A 22,006-nucleotide genomic window follows, 5' to 3' on the forward strand; every position below is an offset into this window, starting at 1 on the left:
ATTCACAAAGTTATATTGCGACAACGCCATCAAAGTTGTTGATGAACGAAACTGTTTTCTTGTGCTTGTTCTCACATTCAACAAATTAAGGATCAGTTTAACGAAACTAAGTGTCTTTAAAGTCTGATTACTTTAGGGAAAATGGAAATGCCAGGTTCGCTCCAGAACTGAAACAACGATGTCAGAAATAAGAATGGCGTTGTAAACCCTCTACGTAGTAAACACTTATAATTTACATACAAGGAAATAAAATCTCTTGCTGTTAACGTAGAACAAGTATAACAAGTTGCCCCTGAAACGAAATTTAGCTTAACCTTAAAATTTAAAAACAATCTTATTTTGTGTGGTAAATAACAAACAACAAAGTTAAAGAACGTCAAATTGAAAATGGCCAAAGTTGAATTGTTCCAAGGAACAAGACCTCTGCGAATTTTAACTAGATAATTTTGACAAAAAATATGTTTTATGTATTTTTGCCATTACACAACTTTGTTTGGTTTCTTCTTGCGAACGCAATCATTCAAAGAACATTTTGACTATGGTACGACGCCGCACAAATGAAAATATGTCTAAAGAAACATTAAACAATTTAGAATTTACCATTATCAGTATTTGATTAGTATTCTGTATTGGTGACACATTACAAGTTAATACTCGTAGAAGTACCCAATAATTAGTTGCATTAGTACTGCAGTACTGAGTACAGTAATACTGTCCTACTGTAATACTGTAATAATACAGGGTCATTATAAATGATTGTCCCATCGTAGGTGGCTGTGCGCTATGGTTTAGGTGCGCCGCTACGCCCACTAGTGTTACAATAGCTATTAAGACAACAAGGGTTTTATAGACGATTTAAAAATCGAAATCGTAGTTTAAATCAGAGCGACCGCAGGGAGCGAGGATTTAATAGATCGAGATTTTTAAACTATAAAACACGCGTTGTCTTCAAGATTTTTTCTAACACTAACATCTTATCAGAAATTTTAATAAATTCAGAAATTATTCGAGGCGCGTCACAATTCACAAAATGCGGAGGTTGCCGTGGGTACTATGGTAATAATATCAACAAATTTGGAAAAAAACAATTTTCATCGTTGAAATGTGCCAAAACGTTCCAGAAGAAATAAGAAAAAAGGGGCAACTTGTTACCAATGAAGTCTAAAAGTGCATACGAAAAGATGTATGTTTCGTTTCAAGGCCGGAACAATAAAAAAAGCATCACGGAGGTAACGGAAGATGTCATTTTGGCTTTTCTTGATATGGAGTAAGTGTGTAGAACTTCATTAAAAGTTAATTCACACTACGGCAAGAATCATTTGAAGAAAATGTAAAGATTGCCAGTTTTCGATGGCCGGGCACTTGCATTGGATGAAACAGCAGAAGTTGAAGAAGAAGATGAAGAACAAGAGCACGAAGCTAATATGGCAGTTCCAATTCAATAATTGTACTTTTCACTTTTGTGATAATTACTGTAAAAATGATAAATAAAATGTTACTTGAATAATATGTGTGAGCGTATTTTATGACTCTATAAGATACGTTGCTATTGACGACGTGTTTTATAGAGAAAAGCGTATTTTATGGGAAACATAAGCTGTGAGCTCAAATGCACCATGGAAACAGTATAAGATATTAGTGTTAGAAAAACATTTATAATGACCCCGTACTAATTGAACCAATCAAACTAGTCAGTATCAAGTTCTCTTTTTGAATTGTCTTCATTGAAAAATGTACCTATCTGTGGAAATATTTTCTTTTAGATTCAACTAAAGCCCACCACCAGCCCTGTATAATCTCCCTAGAGGTATGGCTTTCCCTTTAACGGCTTAATCACAATCTGTTGTAGAAGAGTAATAAATAACTAATAAACTAATAAATATGAACCAGAATTTTTTGCGACCACCCGATGCCAAACGTCTAGAAAGAGACAGGTAAGTGACCAATTAAGCCATATCTTTAGGGCAGCTATATACCTTCCACGAAGGGCTATTTCTTGGGCCTCAGGGAAAGAAGCGACGATGCACAGGTGTGGAAACTTATACACACTTATAGCGTATAGTACAGGAATTCCTTTTTCGCTTTTATGGCAGGGACCATGGTGTAAACGTTAAACACCACAAACAATTAGGCTGTAAATATCTGCACCCCTTCGAACACAGCCGAACAGATGAACTATATTATTTATGGCAGCTCAGTCTAATGGTTTGTGGTACTTTGGTATTGTTGGAGTATTTATGGTTTACACCATGGTCCCTGCCATAAAAGCGAAAAAGGAATTCCCGCACTATAACAAGAAACAATGAAATTATTTCTCACATAAGAGGTAAAGATTTAGAAATTCGAGAAATATTAAGGAAAAAATTATTATAGAATGTCAAAATATAAATTTAGCTTCTCCATTATTGAAGAAAGGAACAATGACAACGATTACCTAATAACAGGGACCTGTTTAATCTTCTTCTTCATCGGTGAATAAATTTGGTATGCTGCTTCGTTTGTGTTTTGTATTTTTTGGAGGGGTTTCCGTATTTTTCATTAACTACAGATTTTACTTTATTACATCTAGACGGATTTAGGTATCATTGGATCTAATCTTTCCTTTCTAATAAATTTACTTGATGACTTATTTAATTAATTGTTATTCACCTTTTAATTACTAATTGATTTAACCATTTAAACAGTTACTTTAATAACGACTATAAACAACTTCAACTGCATTTATTAATTATATAATATCCCATCTTGAAATGTAAAAAAAAAATATTCTGCAGATAGTCGACAGCGCAAGCGTTCAATCCCAACTTTGAGGGAGATTTACCGAGAGGGAAAAATGAACATAACATCATTTAGTCATAAGAAAAATTGGGATGTCGGCGTTACGTCACAGTTGCGCTTGCGTAACGTCAGTTTTTTTTAAACCCTTCAAAGTAGTTCATTTTAAATCGAATTTGAGATTTGTTTTTCCCAAATCTCATACTAATTTAACGATTGCCACATTTAAAAACCACAGTTTTGTGCTTTTACGTTATTGAAGCACTGTGTGCAGTTGCGTCGGAGCGGTGTTCCTTTCAAAGTATCCCGTGTTGATGTATTTGTTATTTTTTAATTTGAGGTTATGTATACACCATGTGCAAGTTTTTTTTTAATATTTTGTGTTATATTGTCAATTTGAAGTGTTAGAAGAAGTAGACAGTGTTTTTAATTTTTTTTTAAATTGTATAATCAATGAGCCCATTAATAAAAATGAAGGAATTGAAATTGGAGCCTGAAGATTCTGGAACCGATTTTGATGAGGATGATGATGAAGATTGCGATACTGCGGAAAGTAACGAAAATGAGGAATTATTTCAACAGTGCCCTTTAATTTCACAGTGTCGTGTTGGTTCGAAAAAGAAGTACATTTTACAAGTTGCAGGAACACTGTATGTTCAACAAATATAATTTTAAAGAATTACATGACTGTTTTTTAGAGAAAACAATCCAAATGTTGCAGTAGGTTTATCAGACTACACATGCGAAGTGTATAACTTGAGCAGTAATAAGTTTGCAAAATTAACAGTTTTTTCTGAACACAAAGATATAATTACAGAAGTTAAATTTTGTAATAGTAATAGTAATTTACTTTATACGGGTTCACATGATGGAACTGTAAGATTGTGGGACCTTAGAGTACCAAAAAATAGCACTTTACAATTTAAAGGTATTTTTTTTTCCAACATGATGCATTCAATCCTACCAATTACATTGTAGATACTACTTTGACAAATGGCCAAGTTAAATTACTGAACAGCTTTGACATTGCACCAAATAACTTACTTTTAGCAGCAGGAACAAGTTTGTTTGAAGGTGATACATTTTTATTGTTTTGGGATGCAAGAAAAACTTCTCTATTGGGTGGTTATTGGGAATCACACACACGTGATGTAACACAAGTATTAGCTCATCATATTATTAAGTACTATTAAGTAATGGTCAGTTCTTAGGTGAAATTTCATCCTGATGATTCAAACAAATTAATATCAGGAGCCACAGATGGGTTAATTAATATATATGACCTATCACAAAGCAGGGAAGATGATGCTTTGATAGATTCATTAAATACTGAATCATCAATTGAAAAACTAGGATGGTTACAACGGGGAGGAAAAGATGTGATCAGTTGTGTCACACCTACTGAAGATGTGCAGTTTTGGAAACTGGATGATGCTCAACCTTACCTGCACTTGCGTAGATGTGAAATTGCAACAGAAATACATGTAAATTGTACATTATTTATTTTTAACTTGGTCTCAAATTATATTTTAAGGGTATAACCGATTCTACCTATATGGTTGACGTACATGAAGGACTGGGCTGCACACTGGCATTGGCAGGATCAAGTGACGGTGGTGAACGTTTGAGAGGATTGTCGCTAGCCGGCGACATTGTATTCCCTGCTTTGGGATTCCCTCAAAACAAGCAAAGGGTTCGCGCCAGTTGGTTTAATTCCCACGTGAGATTTCTCAAGTGTTTTTTTGTTTTATTGTTAATAATACATTTTCAGACGAATTTATTGCTTACCGGGGGTGAGAAGGGAATTCTGAACGCGTGGGATGTCAAGATCAATAATTATGCTATGAAGAGAGAAAAGTGAGTTTTTGGGAAATGTCTAAGTGAAAAAGTAAGATTTGTGTGGAGTATAAAAAAATAAACGAGTACTCTTTTAAACATTTATATTTCTACCAGTATCCCTCTTAATACAATTAAGAATATATCAATTAATTTATTCTAAGCTACCTTTACAATGTTGAAGTGACAGTGACAAAAGCTATAAAAACGAATGACACAAACCATTTGAAAAGTGAATTTCAAAAATTTTATTAAATAAACTAAACAATAATGGCAACATGCTCAATGATGGTAACATAAAATTGTAAATAAAAAACATTTCACAGGTCCAAAAATGTATAAAACGTAAATTGTATAAAATAAAGCTCTAAATATAAGAATTCCTACACTCTATAGAGATCTCTTTGTAACTAACAAAATCTCAAAACGAAAGACGATTTTTTAGAGAAAAATCAATACTTATGAGATTCAACTTGTGTGAAGTGTTTCGTTATTTGAACAAAAAATGAGAGAAAAGTGTCAGCATAATTTAAAAATGAACGAAAACTAGAATTTATCGGGTGCCACGTGCTTAATAATTACGATGCAAAAAATAACTTATTTCGAAGCCAAGAACATGATTAACCTGGAATCAGAACGATTAGACACGTGAGACGTCGAACGTTGTAGCAATTCACCTGAAATTAATTGTTTTCGCCGCTAATAAACGATTACACTCGGCTGTGTCAGATAATGGAACTGATTCGTACGCTGTTTCAGTTTCGTTTTCCGTAAAGTTAAACTGATAGACGCGCGGGTTCACCTTAATATCGCCGACGGGGCCGCGAAGGACGATGTAACTTAAGGTCATTGGTGTAGACGTCTTCGTCTTGAGTAGCAACTGAAAAATTAACTCATTAGTCGAGGTCCAGGCGGGCAGGTGGCGTAGATTGGAGCGATCAGAACACGAATACTGGAATGGAGCTATACTCTGTTCACTAAAGCAACATAATAATCACGTACGCACCACGCCAACTCTCTGAATTCTGAAATTCGCAATTGATAACAATTTGATGGCCATTGAATGATCTTGCAATCGTTTTCTCGTCATTAGTTGGGAAAATTTTTCGGTGCTGGCTTCTCAATTAGGGTTAATTCCATTATAATTGAATCAAGTAAATAAATAACTGCACGACGCTGGTACCGAACCTTTCACGTATCGGAGCCTTGTTTGTATACGCTCTCTGTCTTTTATCGTTGCATCTCTGTTTAGCTTTGTCCAATACCGAACACGCAAGCAAAAATCACGTGATTATATTACTAACTAAATGGACGCAGTATAGATTCGATTTATTTTAAAGCGTTTAAACGTTTACTTAATGTCAATAGAAGTATTTGAAAAGGGTGCAGCAGTTGTTATTCTTAAATATTTAAGCTGCATTTCTTATGATTCAAGTTTAAAAAATCAGCGGACGGAAACAAGTCACAATAAAGCTGTACAAATATTTGATATTTATTGCATTGTCGGGTCACACAATGAATTGGTTAATGATTAGTGCACTTTATTACCATTTTAAATTTATTTTATCGTTGTAATTATAGTGTGAACCATTATAATTGTATTATTATTTTATTATTAGTCATAGTTAATTGTTATAAGGTCAAAATCAAATGTACGTTTCCAATGGTGTCACGTGAAAATCCACTCTGCACAAAACAGCAAAGAAACATACAAGCAAAAAATGTCTGCTGGAGGCCAACACGTTTGCATTTCTTTGCCCATTATTATTTTTTTATTGAAGTAGAGTTTTTGTTTGCAATACTTTAACTGCGACTTTATTGAATTAGATTTTTCACTCGGCTTTGCTGGCGTATCTTGAGGAATGTACCAACATCATTATCGGCACTTTTTCATTGAAAATGTTTTTGAGCTGTTCCCAACTAGTGAAGCGTTTAAAAACAAACAAGTTGAATTAAGAAATTGAAGTCAAAGAAATGAAAAAATAGATCAGGCAAATAATTTTAACAATGAGTAAGTTCATAATGAATATGAAAAAAAAACACGTACTACTTCGGATTTATCGTTATTGCACGACTCCTTGACGTCATATTGTAACTAAACAAAGTGGAAAACACAATCGACAATATTCCTTTTCCAAAAAAATGTGTTTGAAAAAAATTGATCCATTAGTTTTTGAGTTAACTGGATGCAAACAGACAGACAAAAAAATTCTAAAAGCTGTGAAGTGTTGCGTAAACAATTTGGCCCAAGTTCTTTGTTTATATAAAACAGTCCGTCGAGGTTCAGATTCGTTGATCAATAAATAAAATATCTTGAAATTGTGAATATGAATAGAAAAAATCGGAAAGTGGATCTGGAAATACAGTCATTATAAATGATTGTCCCATCGCAGTTGGCGTTGAAAACCCACACAAATTCGGGACGTGCCGCTAGCTTCGCAACGTTAGACAAACTAGTAGACAAATTTACACTACCGCCAGCAGCGCTACCTATCGGCGATGCTAGTCTCACTCATGTTATAAAGCTTGCGACACATTCAACTACGTCACCCACGCTTAGTGCGATGAGACAATCATTTATAATGACCCCGTATTATGCCAGTCATTTATAAAAAATGTTTCGATAAAAAACGCGTTTAAAATTTTTTCGTTGCTACCGTTTTAACACAGGTTTTTTGTCAAACCGTACAAATTTCTCTATTTTGGTAATTTCCGAATAGGGTTTTGATGACACATTTTCATTAACAAAAAGTTATTAACTGATTTTTTCAAATTTTTGGACCAGAATACCCCCTCAAGGTGAAAACAAATAGTGTTGCGATGACAACATACAAAATAATGTCAAAGTGAATAATTATGTTATTGGAACAATATCGACAATTAATTTTGTCGACAGCGTTCTCGGTAAATTTCTACAACAGTAGTCACGACACTTGCATTAACAGCTCCCTCAAATTATATTTCGCTGTCAAAATGACAAGATTTAATTACTTCTTTCCAACAATTTTAATTTCAAATTAATCCGTAGTGCAAAGAACTCAAGTACCTCTCAATGTTGTAGTTGTTTTTACAATTAACATAAAAAATCAACTTCACCCATTATGCTATCTTACACCGAGTGACTATAAAAGGTTGCGACGTTCTTTCACGCAAATGTTGGTCATTCTGATCACAACTCCGTATTTGACAGTAGGCATGGGCGTACGCGTTTATTTTATAAAATTAATCAACGATAAATGCCAAAATGACTTTAGTGCACGCCAGTGTCTCGATTTAAACGTCAACCTTGCCAAAGCAACAATTCAAATGGTCACAACCTTTTACAGTCACCCGGTAGTGGAGATAATTCCGGAATATTTTATTTGAAATTGTTGTTTTCGAATCGGTTACACCTAATTTTACCCAGCGTGGTACCTCATTTGTCCGATTAAATGGGCGACTGATCGCCCCAACCCACAGCACGAGTGGGCACGATATGACACACTCGACTATTAGTAGTAGTAGTACAAGTTTTCCATTTTTTCTACGCACCTGATAAGTCATTTCTCTCTCTGAGCTCTGAGTGGGGTCCTTTTGACTGTCATTAATCCTAGCTTTGACCACCCACTGATTGTTGAAGGCCGAGAACCGCGACGACTCGTAGAACAACCGGTGGACGAAATCGTCGGTCCTGTACGGTTTCAATTGAATATCTGCAGAAAAATTACATCGGTCACAAACAAACGAATAGTGCGAAGAGATTGAGGGCGAGTCACCGTTAAAAATAATCTTGTCGTAGCCCAACAACTCGAAGATGGTCTTGTAGAGTTTCCTCTCTTCGACGACCTGTTGGTCCAGCAGCTCGAGCGCCTCCATCACCTCGGCCCCGGACTTCTCCGGGTGGCCGCACTCCTGCTCGTGGTGGGCTTTCTCGTGCATGGGTCCGCGCCAAGGACACCCGATCCTGTGGTACTTACAACCTGCAATTCTGGCGGGAAAAAAACGGCTATGATTCGTTATTGGCCTGGTGTTGTTTTATGCAAATGAACCTCTCCTCGCACTCCTCGTCTTCGTGCTTCTCCAGCGAGTTCCTCGGGAACTGGAGGTTGCAGAAGCGGCACTCGGACGGCAGTTCCGAAACGGCGTTCTCCACGGCCAAATTTCTGGTCGCCAACATTTTGCTGATCTCGACACGGCAAGTGGGACAAGTCGACGTTTCGTCCCGCAAACGGGCATCGGCGAGGACGTGCGTGAAACATCCGGCACACAGCAAGTGACCATTGCTGCACTGCAATAGACGCACATAAAATATATTGTAGCAACATCGAAACAGCTCCTCTCAGAATATTTGCTTGTTTGTCAAGACTTGTGAATACTTTGAGAAGAAAAAACAAGTTTGCTCCCACCCCACAGACATTAATTAAGCTTTGGAGACACTTACCAATCCTCTTCATATCCTGGAACTAACATAAATTTTATCAATAAGGCTGTACGTACTCAAAACGAATATAGTTGAAGCCGCTCTCACTCAAACTTCACCACACACACCCGGGGAAGTTTGGATGCTCTGTTGAGTGAAAGCGGTCGAGTGCTACTCTTATTTTACAATTACGTTACCTTCTGACCACAGTTCAGAATGACAGATTAGATTTTTTAAGAGCCACCCCTTCTGGTTAACTTTAACCGGGAGTTAAATGCTGTGGGAATTTTTGTTTCCCACGAAAATAACTGGTGTTAATGTTAATCGAAAGTGGTGAGTTTGGCGACCTCAAAAAATGTTTTACTGTTGACCTGACCCAGCCTTGGCGTCGTTCGTTACCTACCTCTTCTAACATGTACTAGTCAAATTAAAATTGGTGCGTGCTCTCTCCGATAAAGAAACCAACAAAGAAATGGGACGGGATGGGGAAAATAAATGCAATATCTAAATGTGAATAATGACTAAAATATAAATTTAATACATTTATTTCAACGACGAAGAAAAAATCCTTGTATAATAAAATAGCTCATTAAGCTTATTAAGATATCAAGTATCACATCCAAGACTTATTAAATATCACAGTAGAGTATTACAAGATTTATGAATTAAAAGTACAGACATTACTAGACTAGAGCTTAACAACGAGAATACAATAGTTTTCATTACAAGTTGAGGATGACGCCGACAAAAATGTGTTAAAAAAAAGATAAAAAAAAAGCTGATGAGATGGGATCGTTAGGGAGCGGTTGCGGGCGATTTCCGGGGAAATCGCGCGCACCGCGCCCAGCCGCGAGGGGGCCCCGGGGCAGCCCCCCTCGCGAGCCCGTTTAAATATAGCTGCAGTCTGCCCTGAAAATCAATACACAAGTGCGAGCCTGCAGCTCGGCTGCACCGGACCCGAACAAAGAAAACTGACGTCGGTTACGTAATCGGAAGGAAGAAAGTCAGTCGGACAGAAAGTGGCCACTTACCTGGTAGACTGCGGCTCTGGGCAGGTCGAGGCAAACTGCGCAGCAGAGAATTCCGCCCAGCCGCTCCTCGAGCTTGTACTTCTTCTCGTCGATTTTGGTGATCTTGCGGCGCTTCGTCTCGGGCTCGATGAACTCGTCACTGGCTTTTTCCGCGGTTTCCATCGCGTTTGCCGACGGATTGTTCGACGTCGTCGCTTCGCCTTCGGACATTGTTGTCTGTGTTTTGGGTGATGCGTAGTTATGAAAACACACAACAGCTGACTTCCTGCCTACCTCTATTTCTCGCACAACCAGAAAACAGCTGACGTGACGCTTCTCGTTTGACATGTGCGCCCCACCACCGAGCCTCAGGCCCCCTATTGGCCGACACGCGAATCATGTTTGCCGGTGGAGGGGATGGCGATCAGCTGCTGCCGCCGAAAGCAGAAACGCACCACGATCAGCTGGACGTCCTTCCGAGTAAACTTTAAACGTTTGTTTTGTTTATAATAATCCGCATGTTATTTACATTTTTCCTGCCAAGATTAACCGACGCTCTGACACCTCGCCGGACCACTCCTGACCCGATTAGTCAAAATTATGCCAAAATTCAAGTCCAGAATTTGCATTTGCCGAACGGGAACTCGTCGAAAACACGCTCCACATAAATATTTATTTTATGCTGGAATAATTCGGCGATATGTTGTTTTTAGTCGCACGTTACAACAAAACATTTGATCAAAGTCCGCTTCCGTTTCTGCTTTGTGTTGTTTATTCAACAGGAGCTGTTGCAGGCGTGCGTGTTCTGTTGACACCGAAAAACAGAGGACACACTGTAAACACAGCTTGTGATAATTACCACAAATATTATTATCATGGAAAAACGTCGATTTCATCTGGTTTTTGCAGAACCAGTTTGCAATGTTTACGGTGAGCGGTGATTATCCAGCTGGACGGTCGCCTCAGTGGGGGAGTAATCCTTCGGAACAAAGGAGCAGCGGCCCTTCGAAGTACTCCAGGTGGAATTGCCTGAAAAATCCCGTTTACGGTAGCCAAGAGGCGGATCAGATTTTTGTCGGAATTTAGGAGGACTCGTACTTAATGCTTGTACCGAGGGTAATTGTTTACTTTAGCTGCTTGTGGAATTTTCGCCTTTTTTCTGAGCAGACACCTGTAGGGCGTCCTCCTACATCGTTTTCCCACCACTCAAACCTTGTGCAAATGCCCTTGTTTTTCTCTCTTGTTGTGTTTCAAGGTCGCATCAATGTCTAGTATAACTAAAGGGCAAGGAAAATTCATTTGCATTTTGCACAAGGTTTGAGTGGTGGGAAACGATGTAGGAGGATGCCCTGAGGCTGCTAGCCGAAAATTCCACGAGTAGGTAAAGTAAACAATGACCGTACCGAGAAACTAGGTTATTGTTGCCTTCTTCACTTATCGGAAGTCTTATCTAAACAGTAAATAGTCAGAAGATACGTAGATTTCGATGTTTCCAAGAAGTGGTGGTGTTTCGTCAAGGGGTGACGACAGTTGAGGGTGTAGGTAGAGGGCGGCTAATGTATATTTATTTGTACGTTCAGACACCCTGAGGGCTACACCAGTCGTCCAACTGCTTCGTCGAGATTGTAGCATCATTCAATATTCAAGAACAGCTGTTGTTTCGTTCGTACATTGTTCATGAATTTTTTCCTCGAGTGTCGGTGAACTGAAGGTTTATTTGAGAAAAATCAATTTTTAAAATCGAAACGACACAGATTGTGAACTTGTTTATATTTAGCTAAAATATTTGTCAAATATTATTGTTTATTCAAGATCTGGTCTTGTTTAAATCGATACAAACTTGTTTTTTTAGACTTCTGTTGTGTTTATTATTTCTGCGGTGCGAGTGTAAAGGCGGCTTTATACGATGGCAGCTAGGCATCATAGTCAATTGCCTAGAGGTGTTAGGACTTAGGAGAAAAGGTGCGCCCGGCCCATCGTGCTTTAAAAAAAAATCATAAAATATACAGGGTGCGTCTGCTTAAACTTTATATTTGAATATCTTCGTTATTTGCGGTGTGTCCGAGTTGGGCCCGCGCGTTAATGCCCTGTAATCCGATGTCCGAGTTGGGCCCGGCTACCTGTAATAATCCTCTGCCGCGCCGTCAATTATTATTTCTTAATTACTGTTAGAGTGTATTATAACAAACAGCATAACGAAATCTAACCAGGATATAGAATTATTCGCTTCAAGTTGAGTTTTTGGGAGAGGAAGTTGGACAGATCTTCTGGCTTGCCACAGATTCTTCAGCGCACGATCCACGTCATAAGTGAAAATCTGATCCAAAAAACCATTTTGTCGCAATTCTTGACGCAATAGTTTTGCAGGTTTGTGTTAAATTGTCTAGAGCTTTTCTTTTGACGCCATTACTCAGTGCTTGCCTCTCTATATTTTCTTCTTCCGGGTGATTATGAATAAGATCACTGCTGATTACATTCGTTGGTTCGGAACCGAAGGTTTACACTTTTGCAAGGCAGTTTGATTTTTTGTTGACACAACCCCATGGAATTTCATCGTCGTATAACTTCCTTGCCACACAAAACTTAAAATTATTCACTCCAAGCAACTGTTTCCCTTCTTTACTCAAAATTGATTTTACTTCCATTTCTGAGACTAGGTAGGTATTTACAGATTCACTAGCAAATATTCAAATGGAACTAAAATTAAGATTCATTTTTATAATTAGTTGTTGGCCGGGTGGCCCTACGGGCGGACGCCAACTCGGCACTTTATTATACCTAGGTAAAATTTGCAATAAAGTACAACAGGCCATCTCGGCACCGGTAGCCCATGGATAACCGGCCAACTCGGCACCGCGGTCAAGCCAACTCGGCACTGTCTACCTGGGACGGTCCCTCTTTAATATCGCAGCCAGTGACTAGAGTTCTTGCGGGAATATATCAGAGATAATAAAATAAGATGAGGAATAGTATATTTCAAACCAAGGTAAGAAAGTGGTTTCTTGCAGAACGCAGGCAAAGATTATAAACCGAGTCGTAGACGAGGTTTGTAAGTGCCTAAGGTCTGCAAGGACACTTTCTTAACAAGGTTTGAATACAATTTTTTTCCCTACCGGCACAAGTTTGTTGAAAAAAGTAAAAAAAGATGGTTATATTCGTGATTAAAACGAAAATTTTGAGAATTGAATAGTAGGCTGTGTTATTTGTTTAATTAACTTGTCATCGCATTTGAAGATTTGAGGTTTGTTCGAAAATTTGATATAAACAGGGTAAAGTAATCTACCTACCTAGCTTATCTGTTTATTTTCCAGATTATATGATTGACCTACCAACTTACTTCATTGAATTGGCTTTCATTTATCAATAACTTATTTCACTTTTGACACTTTTGACATTTGTATTTTGGTACAGTTTTACCATAAACATTTCATGATTAACTTTCTTACCTTAGCGAGAAAGTTGAATTTTCTCACCTCAAATGTAGGCTGTGGATACCTCATTTGACTTGATTTAGAGGCCCACAAAGAAGGGGGAAATGTGGAAGCTTCCCTTTAAGAAATACCCTCTACTAGGGGGCATCATATAGACAGGTAGTGAGTGGGCGCTTAGTGTCGAGTTGGCCTATCTCTTGGGGTGTCTTTGAAAACTACCTGTTTTTTTTTTGGTGTCGAGTTGACCGGTCAATGTTTATTGCTTCTAAGGTTTGGTGTCGAGTTGGCCTAGACCCGGCCCTACTCCGTATCGGATTACGCGTGGCCCGGATTGGGGATACTTGGGGGACGATAAATTTGAGCGAGGATTATCTCAGGTACCGGGCCCAACTCGGATACGCCCGACGTATCTAAATTATTTGCTGAAAAATGTGAAACAAATTCGTAACAACTTTTTACGCATAAAATCTGTTTTGATTGCTCTTGTCAAGGCGCTTCTTCTGAGCCGAAAAAAATTTACCTGGATTTTTCCGTTTTAGAGAAATTCGCAAAAAACCAAAAAATCCATATTTTTGCCTCCAACAGCAAAAAATGGGTTCAATGGCCGGAACTTTTACTATACCTGAATTCAACTCATTCATCCTATACAATAACTGACAGCAATTTGGTTCGCATCGGCGACAAAAAATTTTTGGAAAATAACCACGTACCCCCCCCTTCTATATAATTTTCACTTCGGAAAATCATTTAAACGCCCATAGCTCCCTTATTAAGCCACATATGGCAATGAATTTTGCACCGTTGGATTGCTCTTGTCAAGGCGCTTCTTCTGAGCCGAAAAAAATTTACCTGGATTTTTTCGGTTTGGAGAAATTCGCAAAAAACCAAAAAATCCATATTTTTGCTTCCAACAGCAAAAAATGGGTTCAATGGCCGGAACTTTTACTATACCTGAATTCAACTCATCCTATACAATAACTGACAGCAATTTGGTTCGCATCGGCGACAAAAAATTTTTGGAAAATAACCACGTACCCCCCCCTTCTATATAATTTTCACTTCGGAAAATCATTTAAACGCCCATAGCTCCCTTATTAAGCCACATATGGCAATGAATTTTGCACCGTTGGATTGCTCTTGTCAAGGCGCTTCTTCTGAGCCGAAAAAAATTTACCTGGATTTTTTCGTTTTGGAGAAATTCGCAAAAAACCAAAAAATCCATATTTTTGCCTCCAACAGCAAAAAATGGGTTCAATGGCCGGAACTTTTACTATACCTGAATTCAACTCATCCTATACAATAACTGACAGCAATTTGGTTCGCATCGGCGACAAAAAATTTTTGGAAAATAACCACGTACCCCCCCCTTCTATATAATTTTCACTTCGGAAAATCATTTAAACGCCCATAGCTCCCTTATTAAGGCACATATGGCAATGAATTTTGCATCGTTCGATTGCTCTTGTCAAGGCGCTTCTTTTGAGCCGAAAAAAATTTACCTGGATTTTTTCGTTTTAGAGAAATTCGCAAAAAACCAAAAAATCCATATTTTTGCCTCCAACAGCAAAAAATGGGTTCAATGGCCGGAACTTTTACTATACCTGAATTCAACTCATCCTATACAATAACTGACAGCAATTTGGTTCGCATCGGCGACAAAAAATTTTTGGAAAATAACCACGTACCCCCCCCTTCTATATAATTTTCACTTCGGAAAATCTTTTAAACGCCCATAGCTCCCTTATTAAGCCACATATGGCAATGAATTTTGCATCGTTCGATTGCTCTTGTCAAGGCGCTTCTTTTGAGCCGAAAAAAATTTACCTGGATTTTTTCGTTTTAGAGAAATTCGCAAAAAACCAAAAAATCCATATTTTTGCCTCCAACAGCAAAAAATGGGTTCAATGGCCGGAACTTTTACTATACCTGAATTCAACTCATCCTATACAATAACTGACAGCAATTTGGTTCGCATCGGCGACAAAAAATTTTTGGAAAATAACCACGTACCCCCCCCTTCTATATAATTTTCACTTCGGAAAATCTTTTAAACGCCCATAGCTCCCTTATTAAGCCACATATGGCAATGAATTTTGCACCGTTGGATTGCTCTTGTCAAGGCGCTTCTTCTGAGCCGAAAAAAATTTACCTGGATTTTTTCGGTTTGGAGAAATTCGCAAAAAACCAAAAAATCCATATTTTTGCTTCCAACAGCAAAAAATGGGTTCAATGGCCGGAACTTTTACTATACCTGAATTCAACTCATCCTATACAATAACTGACAGCAATTTGGTTCGCATCGGCGACAAAAAATTTTTGGAAAATAACCACGTACCCCCCCCTTCTATATAATTTTCACTTCGGAAAATCATTTAAACGCCCATAGCTCCCTTATTAAGCCACATATGGCAATGAATTTTGCATCGTTGGATTGCTCTTGTCAAGGCGCTTCTTCTGAGCAGAAAAAAATTTACCTGGATTTTTCCGTTTTAGAGAAATTCGCAAAAACCAAAAAATCCATATTTTTGCCTCCAACAGCAAAAAATGGGTTCAACGGCCGGAACTTTTACTATACCTGAATTCAACTCATCCTATACAATAACTGACAGCAATTTGGTTCGCATCGGCGACAAAAAATTTTTGGAAAATAACCACGTACCCCCCCCTTCTATATAATTTTCACTTCGGAAAATCATTTAAACGCCCATAGCTCCCTTATTAAGCCACATATGGCAATGAATTTTGCATCGTTGGATTGCTCTTGTCAAGGCGCTTCTTCTGAGCAGAAAAAAATTTACCTGGATTTTTCCGTTTTAGAGAAATTCGCAAAAACCAAAAAATCCATATTTTTGCCTCCAACAGCAAAAAATGGGTTCAACGGCCGGAACTTTTACTATACCTGAATTCAACTCATCCTATACAATAACTGACAGCAATTTGGTTCGCATCGGCGACAAAAAATTTTTGGAAAATAACCACGTACCCCCCCCTTCTATATAATTTTCACTTCGGAAAATCATTTAAACGCCCATAGCTCCCTTATTAAGCCACATATGGCAATGAATTTTGCATCGTTGGATTGCTCTTGTCAAGGCGCTTCTTCTGAGCAGAAAAAAATTTACCTGGATTTTTCCGTTTTAGAGAAATTCGCAAAAACCAAAAAATCCATATTTTTGCCTCCAACAGCAAAAAATGGGTTCAACGGCCGGAACTTTTACTATACCTGAATTCAACTCATCCTATACAATAACTGACAGCAATTTGGTTCGCATCGGCGACAAAAAATTTTTGGAAAATAACCACGTACCCCCCCCTTCTATATAATTTTCACTTCGGAAAATCATTTAAACGCCCATAGCTCCCTTATTAAGCCACATATGGCAATGAATTTTGCACCGTTGGATTGCTCTTGTCAAGGCGCTTCTTCTGAGCCGAAAAAAATTTACCTGGATTTTTTCGGTTTGGAGAAATTCGCAAAAAACCAAAAAATCCATATTTTTGCTTCCAACAGCAAAAAATGGGTTCAATGGCCGGAACTTTTACTATACCTGAATTCAACTCATCCTATACAATAACTGACAGCAATTTGGTTCGCATCGGCGACAAAAAATTTTTGGAAAATAACCACGTACCCCCCCCTTCTATATAATTTTCACTTCGGAAAATCATTTAAACGCCCATAGCTCCCTTATTAAGCCACATATGGCAATGAATTTTGCACCGTTGGATTGCTCTTGTCAAGGCGCTTCTTCTGAGCCGAAAAAAATTTACCTGGATTTTTTCGTTTTAGAGAAATTCGCAAAAAACCAAAAAATCCATATTTTTGCCTCCAACAGCAAAAAATGGGTTCAATGGCCGGAACTTTTACTATACCTGAATTCAACTCATCCTATACAATAACTGACAGCAATTTGGTTCGCATCGGCGACAAAAAATTTTTGGAAAATAACCACGTACCCCCCCCCTTCTATATAATTTTCACTTCGGAAAATCATTTAAACGCCCATAGCTCCCTTATTAAGCCACATATGGCAATGAATTTTGCACCGTTGGATTGCTCTTGTCAAGGCGCTTCTTCTGAGCCGAAAAAAATTTACCTGGATTTTTTCGGTTTGGAGAAATTCGCAAAAAACCAAAAAATCCATATTTTTGCTTCCAACAGCAAAAAATGGGTTCAATGGCCGGAACTTTTACTATACCTGAATTCAACTCATCCTATACAATAACTGACAGCAATTTGGTTCGCATCGGCGACAAAAAATTTTTGGAAAATAACCACGTACCCCCCCCTTCTATATAATTTTCACTTCGGAAAATCATTTAAACGCCCATAGCTCCCTTATTAAGCCACATATGGCAATGAATTTTGCATCGTTGGATTGCTCTTGTCAAGGCGCTTCTTCTGAGCAGAAAAAAATTTACCTGGATTTTTCCGTTTTAGAGAAATTCGCAAAAACCAAAAAATCCATATTTTTGCCTCCAACAGCAAAAAATGGGTTCAACGGCCGGAACTTTTACTATACCTGAATTCAACTCATCCTATACAATAACTGACAGCAATTTGGTTCGCATCGGCGACAAAAAATTTTTGGAAAATAACCACGTACCCCCCCCTTCTATATAATTTTCACTTCGGAAAATCATTTAAACGCCCATAGCTCCCTTATTAAGCCACATATGGCAATGAATTTTGCATCGTTGGATTGCTCTTGTCAAGGCGCTTCTTCTGAGCAGAAAAAAATTTACCTGGATTTTTCCGTTTTAGAGAAATTCGCAAAAACCAAAAAATCCATATTTTTGCCTCCAACAGCAAAAAATGGGTTCAACGGCCGGAACTTTTACTATACCTGAATTCAACTCATCCTATACAATAACTGACAGCAATTTGGTTCGCATCGGCGACAAAAAATTTTTGGAAAATAACCACGTACCCCCCCCTTCTATATAATTTTCACTTCGGAAAATCATTTAAACGCCCATAGCTCCCTTATTAAGCCACATATGGCAATGAATTTTGCATCGTTGGATTGCTCTTGTCAAGGCGCTTCTTCTGAGCAGAAAAAAATTTACCTGGATTTTTCCGTTTTAGAGAAATTCGCAAAAACCAAAAAATCCATATTTTTGCCTCCAACAGCAAAAAATGGGTTCAACGGCCGGAACTTTTACTATACCTGAATTCAACTCATCCTATACAATAACTGACAGCAATTTGGTTCGCATCGGCGACAAAAAATTTTTGGAAAATAACCACGTACCCCCCCCTTCTATATAATTTTCACTTCGGAAAATCATTTAAACGCCCATAGCTCCCTTATTAAGCCACATATGGCAATGAATTTTGCACCGTTGGATTGCTCTTGTCAAGGCGCTTCTTCTGAGCCGAAAAAAATTTACCTGGATTTTTTCGGTTTGGAGAAATTCGCAAAAAACCAAAAAATCCATATTTTTGCTTCCAACAGCAAAAAATGGGTTCAATGGCCGGAACTTTTACTATACCTGAATTCAACTCATCCTATACAATAACTGACAGCAATTTGGTTCGCATCGGCGACAAAAAATTTTTGGAAAATAACCACGTACCCCCCCCTTCTATATAATTTTCACTTCGGAAAATCATTTAAACGCCCATAGCTCCCTTATTAAGCCACATATGGCAATGAATTTTGCACCGTTGGATTGCTCTTGTCAAGGCGCTTCTTCTGAGCCGAAAAAAATTTACCTGGATTTTTTCGTTTTAGAGAAATTCGCAAAAAACCAAAAAATCCATATTTTTGCCTCCAACAGCAAAAAATGGGTTCAATGGCCGGAACTTTTACTATACCTGAATTCAACTCATCCTATACAATAACTGACAGCAATTTGGTTCGCATCGGCGACAAAAAATTTTTGGAAAATAACCACGTACCCCCCCCCTTCTATATAATTTTCACTTCGGAAAATCATTTAAACGCCCATAGCTCCCTTATTAAGCCACATATGGCAATGAATTTTGCACCGTTGGATTGCTCTTGTCAAGGCGCTTCTTCTGAGCCGAAAAAAATTTACCTGGATTTTTTCGGTTTGGAGAAATTCGCAAAAAACCAAAAAATCCATATTTTTGCCTCCAACAGCAAAAAATGGGTTCAATGGCCGGAACTTTTACTATACCTGAATTCAACTCATCCTATACAATAACTGACAGCAATTTGGTTCGCATCGGCGACAAAAAATTTTTGGAAAATAACCACGTACCCCCCCCTTCTATATAATTTTCACTTCGGAAAATCATTTAAACGCCCATAGCTCCCTTATTAAGCCACATATGGCAATGAATTTTGCATCGTTCGATTGCTCTTGTCAAGGCGCTTCTTCTGAGCCGAAAAAAATTTACCTGGATTTTTTCGTTTTAGAGAAATTCGCAAAAAACCAAAAAATCCATATTTTTGCCTCCAACAGCAAAAAATGGGTTCAATGGCCGGAACTTTTACTATACCTGAATTCAACTCATCCTATACAATAACTGACAGCAATTTGGTTCGCATCGGCGACAAAAAATTTTTGGAAAATAACCACGTACCCCCCCCTTCTATATAATTTTCACTTCGGAAAATCTTTTAAACGCCCATAGCTCCCTTATTAAGCCACATATGGCAATGAATTTTGCACCGTTGGATTGCTCTTGTCAAGGCGCTTCTTCTGAGCCGAAAAAAATTTACCTGGATTTTTTCGGTTTGGAGAAATTCGCAAAAAACCAAAAAATCCATATTTTTGCTTCCAACAGCAAAAAATGGGTTCAATGGCCGGAACTTTTACTATACCTGAATTCAACTCATCCTATACAATAACTGACAGCAATTTGGTTCGCATCGGCGACAAAAAATTTTTGGAAAATAACCACGTACCCCCCCCTTCTATATAATTTTCACTTCGGAAAATCATTTAAACGCCCATAGCTCCCTTATTAAGCCACATATGGCAATGAATTTTGCACCGTTGGATTGCTCTTGTCAAGGCGCTTCTTCTGAGCCGAAAAAAATTTACCTGGATTTTTTCGTTTTGGAGAAATTCGCAAAAAACCAAAAAATCCATATTTTTGCCTCCAACAGCAAAAAATGGGTTCAATGGCCGGAACTTTTACTATACCTGAATTCAACTCATCCTATACAATAACTGACAGCAATTTGGTTCGCATCGGCGACAAAAAATTTTTGGAAAATAACCACGTACCCCCCCCTTCTATATAATTTTCACTTCGGAAAATCATTTAAACGCCCATAGCTCCCTTATTAAGCCACATATGGCAATGAATTTTGCATCGTTCGATTGCTCTTGTCAAGGCGCTTCTTTTGAGCCGAAAAAAATTTACCTGGATTTTTTCGTTTTAGAGAAATTCGCAAAAAACCAAAAAATCCATATTTTTGCCTCCAACAGCAAAAAATGGGTTCAATGGCCGGAACTTTTACTATACCTGAATTCAACTCATCCTATACAATAACTGACAGCAATTTGGTTCGCATCGGCGACAAAAAATTTTTGGAAAATAACCACGTACCCCCCCCTTCTATATAATTTTCACTTCGGAAAATCATTTAAACGCCCATAGCTCCCTTATTAAGCCACATATGGCAATGAATTTTGCATCGTTCGATTGCTCTTGTCAAGGCGCTTCTTTTGAGCCGAAAAAAATTTACCTGGATTTTTTCGTTTTGGAGAAATTCGCAAAAAACCAAAAAATCCATATTTTTGCCTCCAACAGCAAAAAATGGGTTCAATGGCCGGAACTTTTACTATACCTGAATTCAACTCATCCTATACAATAACTGACAGCAATTTGGTTCGCATCGGCGACAAAAAATTTTTGGAAAATAACCACGTACCCCCCCCTTCTATATAATTTTCACTTCGGAAAATCATTTAAACGCCCATAGCTCCCTTATTAAGCCACATATGGCAATGAATTTTGCATCGTTCGATTGCTCTTGTCAAGGCGCTTCTTTTGAGCCGAAAAAAATTTACCTGGATTTTTTCGTTTTAGAGAAATTCGCAAAAAACCAAAAAATCCATATTTTTGCCTCCAACAGCAAAAAATGGGTTCAATGGCCGGAACTTTTACTATACCTGAATTCAACTCATCCTATACAATAACTGACAGCAATTTGGTTCGCATCGGCGACAAAAAATTTTTGGAAAATAACCACGTACCCCCCCCTTCTATATAATTTTCACTTCGGAAAATCATTTAAACGCCCATAGCTCCCTTATTAAGCCACATATGGCAATGAATTTTGCATCGTTCGATTGCTCTTGTCAAGGCGCTTCTTTTGAGCCGAAAAAAATTTACCTGGATTTTTTCGTTTTAGAGAAATTCGCAAAAAACCAAAAAATCCATATTTTTGCCTCCAACAGCAAAAAATGGGTTCAATGGCCGGAACTTTTACTATACCTGAATTCAACTCATCCTATACAATAACTGACAGCAATTTGGTTCGCATCGGCGACAAAAAATTTTTGGAAAATAACCACGTACCCCCCTCTTCTATATAATTTTCACTTCGGAAAATCATTTAAACGCCCAT

General features: G+C 38.0%; 2 protein-coding genes across 4 annotated transcripts; one reads left to right on the plus strand and one right to left on the minus strand.

Annotated features, from left to right (window-relative positions):
- Positions 1–2,910: 2,910 nt before the first annotated feature.
- LOC138124842 (WD repeat-containing protein 89) lies at positions 2,911–4,710 on the plus strand. Its single transcript, XM_069040022.1, has 6 exons — positions 2,911–3,425; positions 3,474–3,703; positions 3,754–3,935; positions 3,987–4,259; positions 4,310–4,495; positions 4,547–4,710. Exons 1-6 carry the CDS (start codon positions 3,229–3,231, stop codon positions 4,634–4,636), a joined length of 1,158 nt encoding a protein of 385 aa, XP_068896123.1. The 5' UTR covers positions 2,911–3,228; the 3' UTR covers positions 4,637–4,710.
- LOC138124841 (zinc finger TRAF-type-containing protein 1 homolog) lies at positions 4,701–10,458 on the minus strand. Of its 3 annotated transcripts, XM_069040021.1 has the most exons (7): positions 10,315–10,458; positions 10,042–10,257; positions 8,640–8,878; positions 8,367–8,596; positions 8,143–8,303; positions 5,289–5,491; positions 4,701–5,236 (listed from the first exon to the last, which is right to left on the minus strand). In XM_069040021.1, the coding sequence occupies exons 1-7, from the start codon at positions 10,366–10,368 to the stop codon at positions 5,209–5,211; spliced, it is 1,131 nt and encodes a 376-aa protein (XP_068896122.1). In that variant the 5' UTR covers positions 10,369–10,458; the 3' UTR covers positions 4,701–5,208. The 3 variants fall into 3 exon arrangements, with proteins under 3 accessions (XP_068896122.1, XP_068896120.1, XP_068896121.1); XM_069040019.1 differs by having other exon boundaries at positions 10,042–10,385; XM_069040020.1 differs by having other exon boundaries at positions 8,367–8,578; positions 10,042–10,384.
- Positions 10,459–22,006: the final 11,548 nt, after the last annotated feature.

This window comes from Tenebrio molitor, chromosome 2 (genome assembly GCF_963966145.1).
Source record: "Tenebrio molitor chromosome 2, icTenMoli1.1, whole genome shotgun sequence".
Classification (NCBI taxonomy): Eukaryota; Metazoa; Arthropoda; class Insecta; order Coleoptera; family Tenebrionidae; genus Tenebrio; species Tenebrio molitor.

What these genes read in the sequence shown, in the direction of transcription:
- LOC138124841 (XM_069040019.1), bottom strand. Translation starts at nt 10,368, where the DNA reads ATGTCAAACGAGAAGCGTCACGTCAGCTGTTTTCTGGTTGTGCGAGAA. An exon ending in CGACAAGATTATTTTTAACG is followed by an intron (nt 8,304 to 8,366) that starts GTGACTCGCCCT and finishes ATTTTTCTGCAG; the next exon opens with ATATTCAATTGAAACCGTAC. An exon ending in GCGAAAACAATTAATTTCAG is followed by an intron (nt 5,237 to 5,288) that starts GTGAATTGCTAC and finishes TTCTGATTCCAG; the next exon opens with GTTAATCATGTTCTTGGCTT.
- LOC138124842 (XM_069040022.1), top strand. Translation starts at nt 3,229, where the DNA reads ATGAGCCCATTAATAAAAATGAAGGAATTGAAATTGGAGCCTGAAGAT. An exon ending in AAATTGCAACAGAAATACAT is followed by an intron (nt 4,260 to 4,309) that starts GTAAATTGTACA and finishes TTATATTTTAAG; the next exon opens with GGTATAACCGATTCTACCTA. An exon ending in CCAGTTGGTTTAATTCCCAC is followed by an intron (nt 4,496 to 4,546) that starts GTGAGATTTCTC and finishes ATACATTTTCAG; the next exon opens with ACGAATTTATTGCTTACCGG.